The following is a 7,529-nucleotide window of genomic DNA, read 5'->3' as shown; positions in this document are numbered from 1 at the left end:
TGACACTGCCTGGAAGAGACCCAGGGCCGACCTTGCAAACCCTGGATGCGCCAGCTAGAAGTTGGCCACACGACACGAGCGCAACAGCTGTGGCAGTCTGCATCTGATCGCTTGGTCTGGGCGGCTCAACGTCCCCCATCATGGATTATAGCAGAATGATAATGATGATGACGGTAGCCCGACAACAAATATTATTGCTGGGCCTAGGGCCAGCATACAATCATCTCTGCTGACACCCCGACTCCCCACTAGCTGACTCCCCGACTGACTGACTGACTGACTGACTGACGGACTGACTGACTGACCGACCGACTCCCCGACTGACCGACTCCCCGATTGACTCCCCGACTACCCCCCGACTGACTGACTTGACTCCCCGAATGACTGACTGACTCCCGGACTGACTGACTGACTCCCCGACTGACTAACTCCCCGACTGACTGACCGGCTGACTCCCCGACTGACCGACTGACCGACCGACTGACTGACTGACTGACCGACCGACCGACCGACCGACTGACTGACTCCCCGACCGACTCCCCGACTCCCCGACTCCCCGACTGACTGACTGACTGACTCCCCGTCAACTTGTGAATTAGACTTCCTTCAGTATCACCCCTCGCACAAAGTTGACTCGGATGACCACTTTCATGGACACAATAATCCAGGGACCAGCTTTACTAGGCTTTTTTCTTTTCCTTCTTTGCATTTTTTTTGCAAGGCTTGTTGTTTTTCAACGGCACCGCATCCCTCACATTACACACTTTTACAGCATATAATTATTTTCTCAACATCAAAATGAACCAGAGGTTTGATGTTTTTGTTTTTGTGACAAACGCAGCAGGGTGATAGGGCTCGAAAGTTTTTCATTGGTCATAGTCCTTTTCGGTTGTAAAAATTGTTTATGCAAAAACAGGAACGCAAGTTATTGATCTTAAAACCCTTTTCCGGTTTAACAACTTCTTCATTTGAACAACACATTCCTTGGGATCGATATATTTCATTTTACATATTATTTACACGGGACTTCCGGTTTGATGACGTCATCAGTTTTATATGTGCTATAGAATACTGATTCGGTTTAGAAAGGTTACATAATTCAAAATAAAATGAAATGAACGTATCGAAATATTCAAATACAAGAACGTTTAAAAATGTGTAAAAATTTTTATAGAGCTAAATTCCGGTTTGATGACGTGACAGCATTAGGATGCCTGATGTTATTTTTGGCAACGCTAATCGCGAATGGGTACTAATCGCAAAAGGTTACCGAATAGTGAAAATTATTATTTATCTGACATCAAATGATATCCAAATAAAAGAACAATTTTCGATTCAATGTGTCTGGTGTGTTTGCTTTTCAAAATACAATATAAAATAATTTAAAGTTATTTTTTTTTTGAAATAGACGAGTGAACTTTGTAAACATTGTTACATTGATACAAATTTAACTTGACCTTGGGGACGAAGTGCCGGCTTGCTCGTTGAAACTAAATATGCCCTCAGACACACACGGATAATCTTACCTAATTACCAGATGTGTATTGAATGGAGTAATTGTATATTTAATTATCTTTCATTCTGTGAAGTGTTTGTTTTCGAATTGTTGGAATGCGACTCTTTTTGTGCGGATAAACATGACGTATAACGCGCGTAAACAGGAAAGGAAGACTCTGATAGATAGCTTTCAATGGATGAGCCTGGTAGCCAGGAAAATTTTCATAAATTTTCCGAGGGCATAGGCTGGTTTCCGCCGCATCAACTTTGTACTAATTATTGTGCACTTCCAATTAAGCGGAACGTGCGTGCCAGGTTGTTCAACATGTCACTTTCGGCTTGCTCACGTTTTGAAATCCCACAAGAAATTCAAAGCGGCTTTTTAAATTACATGTAATTACATAAGATACTTTTCACTTCTGGCTTTTTTATTTTGTTTGCCTTTTCTTTAATTATGATAATGGTAATCACGCCCTCTCCTGATCAGAACCGTTTATAGAGATAATTAACATATTATGTATAATTCGGACACAATCGTCGCACGCTGCACTGTACACATAATGAACGGCCATCATGGTTCAACAGTCTGAAGTTGTCGCAACTCTCTCTATGGTTGCAGACCAGTAAATAAACTTCCAATGACCCCAATGATAAATGCTCCCACTTCAGAAATTCGGAGAAAATACAAACAACTAAAATAAGCATTGTTTCTTACTATATAAAAGTTGCGATATTCTTGGGTTTTTTTTCATTAAAAAGCTGATGCAAAGTTTACTCATACAAACCCATTTCAAATTATTTTAATAGATTTTGAAAAACAATATTTTGTTGTTTAAAACAAATTCTTATTTTCGAATCATCAATTTGGTTAATTTCAACGCACAATTTCACCTGTTAGTTTCTAAGCATTAAACTTTTAAAATTCAAAGACATTTATTCCCATCATTTAATAATCCCCCTCATGTTTCAGTCCATGTGCATCAGTTTCGTCTGTGGGTTTTGTTTTGCTTTTCATTAGGCCAATTTTTAGCCATCCATATGGAATACATTGAATGCTGACTGATTAATATGACAATACAGGTGTCTTTGCCAGCCAATCCAGATGATGTGTCCGTTCACTGTGAAATTTTGCCATCAAATAGCCAAGATGAAATTGACGTTTGAAGGTTTGCACGGTGGAAAGATACTAAGACAAGATAAGTTTGCGGTAGCACCATGTGAATACATCTCTTTTGTGAGTATGTGTGGTTCTAAAAAGAACCGGAGGAACTAGTATGCTCTGCCCGTCGTCAGGGGAATGAGGGATTATAACGATGATACAAGATGAAATTGTCAAGAAACCCAAACCACCACCTCATGAGGCCTGAGAATATCAAATGCACATCAGAAAAACGTTTGTTCACTTTCATTTATTTCTAAACAACTGTTCATTGCTCAGTGAATTGTTTCTGCAACACCACAAATTAAACGCACACACAAATCCATTGTAGGACTAGGCCGGTTGCCAAATACCGGTTTTAACCCGAAATGTCCAACAAACCCATGATAAATGAACGGAGCGTGCTGTTATTGGTTTGGTTGCATCACGTGGTCACGACGTCACGACATCTGCATAATCAATCAGCACGAGTAGATGTTATTTAAGGTCTACCTCGAGAGGCTGGTTCCACTCACATTGCTGGAATTCATCGAACGATAATCAGCTAGTTATCTACCATACAGTGCTGACTTGAAGAAAACCACCCTCTGAACGACATGTCTGCTTTTACCTGGCTCTGTGTGTTTCTGTTGGTTGGGTTGCTGAACACGCCCATCGAGGCAGAAGGTTTGTAACAGCCTTAAAGGAGTGTTGTTCTATGTTTTCCCCACTGGACATTACTTTGACGTTTCTGCCTAGTCAAATTCTATGACAAAAAGTTTAACCGATATTGATCGCTGCCCAGTGGGTCTACACAGAAGTGTTGTGTAAAAAAAAAAAAGTTTCATTTATATTTAGGGCAAATGCGGAAATAGGAAAAATTGGGAAATATCACCAGAAAATAATATTAATGAAAGCTGTATATTGGACCAACACACAGGCGCTAGTAGAACATAGTTTCGCACATATTGGTTGATGATACTAAGACCAAAATAACGAAAATGATTACTTTGTTTTGTTTGCTTTCTTGAAGATGGCAAAGAGGAGAACCGTGGCATAGCAGATCACCATGGTAATACAACAATTGCATGTGTTATCTTTCCAAAAGTCTGCGAATCCTGACACAATGGCGGATCGGGAATTTCCAAAAGGGGGTTGGCCGAGTTGTTGAAGTCCAAGATTTGCTAATTGGGGATAGGCATAGGGTGGATGTGATGTTGCAGTCAACGCATAAAAGACCCAACCTGAACGCTAGCAAAGAATTAAGATTTGTGAAACTTAGCGATAACATTGGTAGCTGAAGGAAATTTGTGAATGTTTTCATCATGATGTAAAGAATAAACATCGGTTAATTGGAAGGGGCTGGTTAATCATCCCAATCAACCCTTGGATCCGCCATTAGACAGGCTTTAATAATTCAGTATAGGCCTATGGTAACGTAAAGGTAACGTGTCTATAATGGCGTGTTAACGGTTAATAGCTTTTAGCTACGGCCCGTTTCCTTGAATATTATCCTCCTCATATAGATCCATTACTTACTATGTGTTTGTCACATTCAGGTGACATTAAAGGTAACGTATATCATTTACAAACTTTAAAACAAAGGGAACTGCCAAAATAATTATGAAATGTGCTACGTGGCTGTTTATATCAAGCATCGTGTGAAATCGTGGCGCCTGTTTTGCCGCTGTCATTTTCAATAAAATAGGAATTACCATCGTTTCCCAAACGATGGTTGGACCCGATATGTCGCTGGAATATTTTTGTTTTGTTTTCAAATACTGCACCAAATTGACCAAAATTAGTTTAGCTTTTCTATCGGTTACACATAGTTATTTCCCCGAGTGACAACTGGGATCATACCACAAAGGGTGCTTTTCACGGTTGTCTCAAAAGTAGAACTTTATAATTAGTAATCCGCTTCAGATTTACTGTATTACTGTTCTTTGTTTCGGCAACCAAAAAAAAACAATCCCAAAATTTACTCGTGTAAATTGCCTTTAAATCGTACATAGCTTCATCTTCTGTACCGTCACAGAGGCCATAGCGCAAGCAAGTCACCTCAGGAGAATTTGCCAGCGTCGTTGTTTTCTGTTAAACAATGGCTTGCACTTATCTCTTAAAATAAAACTATACGGAATATTGTGCGAGGCGGTGCCACAATCTTCGACAAATTTTAGTAAGTTCAGCTGACTAGTCATGTCCATTTGTTAGACCTTATAGCATGCACCAGTATAATGTTTAATGACTGTACATTGAAATCACTACATGTAGTTGCAATTTTGATAAGGAAGGTCTACATCTGCGAACAGCTAGTACTTTCATTTGGTTTGAATCATTGTTCCTTGACAGTGGTTAATGAAATCGTTTACGATGGATACCTACTTCAGCAATGTGTAACGGACAAGGACTTGGATTGCATCTTGAGTTACTACGCCCCTGATGTGATCGTAGTACCGGATGGCTACCCATCATACCAAGGAATTGACCGTAAGACCATCAGTTTCTAGTTATAGATAAAAAGAAATTTTCATAAAAGGACACAGTCTGACATGTTGCAAATTTAGACTTACAGTGACAGATTCGAATGTGATTTATTTAATATAAAATATAATTCTCATCCATCCTTATGGAAATGAAGTTTCCAGTTTTCACATTTTCACATTTTCGTCTGTTCAAGACCATTATGCCCTAAGTCGGTTGTTCAATGCCCGACAGCTGATTTTGACCAAGAGTCAGACATAATGAAACAAACGAACATAATCGTCGTGAACATTTTATGTACCGGTTCTCAAAACTTTTCTGTGCACGTTTAATCACAGCTAGAAATTAGTCCATAAATTATCCAAGAAGATGAAACTTTCCGAATCATGAAAATTGGTCCGAGCACAATAGTCGTCCATAAAGCTCTCCAAACGTTTCCTTGGTATATGAGTGATGTCGATTCCTGGAAAGCCTGTAAAATATTGGATCTGAAGTAACAATTAAAAGAGGAGTTGAAATCACCTGTTTTGTATCAATGTTTTCCAGAATTGTCGAAAAACCTTGGATGGATTCAGCATGTTACTGTGACCAAACATGATGCTGAGCACATTGAACCATTGGAACCAAGCGGGGATCTCGTGCTTGAAGTGCATGCTCACGACACTGTACTACCGGATGGAAGCCACAAGAAGGGAAAGTAAGTCAAAATGAAGTAATACCAAAACCTAGCTTGATTTAAATTGATAACCAAATTAATTTTTAAAAAGATTAAATCCAGTCGTTAATTATCGGGTGATTATTGACTTGTTTGTGTTTGGAAAGAAAATACGCATGAGATAGCTACATCGAAGGGTAGTATCACTTTGAAATTCGACTCCGCTCCGACATAGTTGTGAAATCACTGGTGCACGTACGGCCGAGTGCTCCCATAAGTTTTTAAAGTGTGTGACTGAGTGCGATGCCCGTGTCAGGATAGGGGAAGGGGGTGGGTTGGGGTCGTGGGGAAGATACATCTGTTGACCAAGCGTACATACATCCCAGAGTTTGGCAGACTGAGGCTGATGTATAATGCTGTATAAAACTGTAGGTGATTAGATTCACGCGGTTGTTCACGTGATCAAGGGAGAAAGATCAGCATATCTAAAAGACACTGATAAAATCTTTTTAATGTTTTTGTCCGTGTCCACAGGACCGCTCTGATTTGGAAGCGAATTCATGGTTTGTACCACATCATCTTTGAGATGTACAACGACGAATACTAAGGATACATTTATTTCCAGAGCGACCCTTCAAATTATAAATTGATCGCGATTCAGAATGTATGCTTTAATAATTGACAATTATGTTATGCTATCCAAATCCTTCGTTAGTAGTTAGCGAATAATCTTTTTCGTGTTTAGAAACTTATAACCTATGGTGCATGCACACGTATACGGTGGCAACCGTGCTTCCTTTTGCAACCTGTTCTGTTTGGTCAGCTATTTATGTGATCATACGTCATGGCATTACCTTTACATGCGTGATATCCAACTCCACAAAAAAAATCATTGTTGGTTAAATATTATGACGATTCCTTTGGTGTTTGTCGTTTATCTCTTCAAAAGAATCATGACGAACTTTGCAATAAAGATGCAAGTCAAAGTAGACCGGGCGTGGTTATATTGGTATGACGTCACATTTGCAAAAACAAAGTAGAATGGAGATGTTACTTGGGGTAATTTGATCTCAAAAACGTCCTCATGACTGACACCTCTCAACAAATTCCAAGCGACTAAACTTATCATTTCTCAGTTACGCCTATTGGATTAAAATGAAAACTATTAGGAATAGACTTTCTCTTTCTTTCTACCTACTGTATTGAATGTCCGGATGTTTGCACAAGCTGTGAACGGTGATTAATTCAAAGCGGCTCATTAAAATACGTGTAGTTACATGAGATACCTTTGACTCCTCGTATTATTTATTGTTTCTGTTGTTACTTCAATTCACAAAGGATAATCACGCCCTGTCCGGATTTTATCGATAGTGCCCTCTATTGTTGGACTACCCTCTGTCAATATACCTCCCTCTATCGATTACTACCCCAATGAATTTAAAGCAGCAGTATCACAACAGCAATAATTGGAACCTTGACTCGGACCTCATGGCTGATTTTCAGGTCTAATATAGACTTTTTGGTTCTAATTTTTACCCAAGGCATAACACTACCTTAAAATGAAACAGATTTGAAGTGCAATTTCCTCTTACCCTGCCATCGAAATGAATTTTATTGCTGTGTTCATACTAACTTATTTGAGAAAAAAGGTGGGCTTAATATAAGACTTCAATTCTTCTCTGTTGATAGGTGCTCTGGTGCCATTTTACCGTGAATTATTATATTCAGTACCACAAACCTATACTTTGCTTACGG

The 7,529-nt window shown here is 39.3% G+C and overlaps 1 protein-coding gene across 1 annotated transcript; it reads left to right on the top strand.

Moving 5' to 3' along the window:
• The first annotated feature begins 3,183 nt into the window (after nt 1–3,183).
• LOC119729497 lies at nt 3,184–7,057 on the top strand. Its single transcript, XM_038202068.1, has 5 exons — nt 3,184–3,322; nt 3,669–3,707; nt 4,988–5,125; nt 5,666–5,816; nt 6,309–7,057. The coding sequence occupies exons 1-5, from the start codon at nt 3,253–3,255 to the stop codon at nt 6,379–6,381; spliced, it is 471 nt and encodes a 156-aa protein (XP_038057996.1). The 5' UTR covers nt 3,184–3,252; the 3' UTR covers nt 6,382–7,057.
• The last annotated feature ends 472 nt before the right edge of the window (nt 7,058–7,529 follow it).

Source organism: Patiria miniata, unplaced genomic scaffold (assembly GCF_015706575.1).
Source record: "Patiria miniata isolate m_02_andy unplaced genomic scaffold, ASM1570657v1 HiC_scaffold_21, whole genome shotgun sequence".
NCBI classification, from domain to species: domain Eukaryota; kingdom Metazoa; phylum Echinodermata; class Asteroidea; order Valvatida; family Asterinidae; genus Patiria; species Patiria miniata.
The sequence above is the reverse complement of the archived record's forward strand: the minus strand, read 5'-3'. Positions and strand labels throughout refer to the sequence as shown.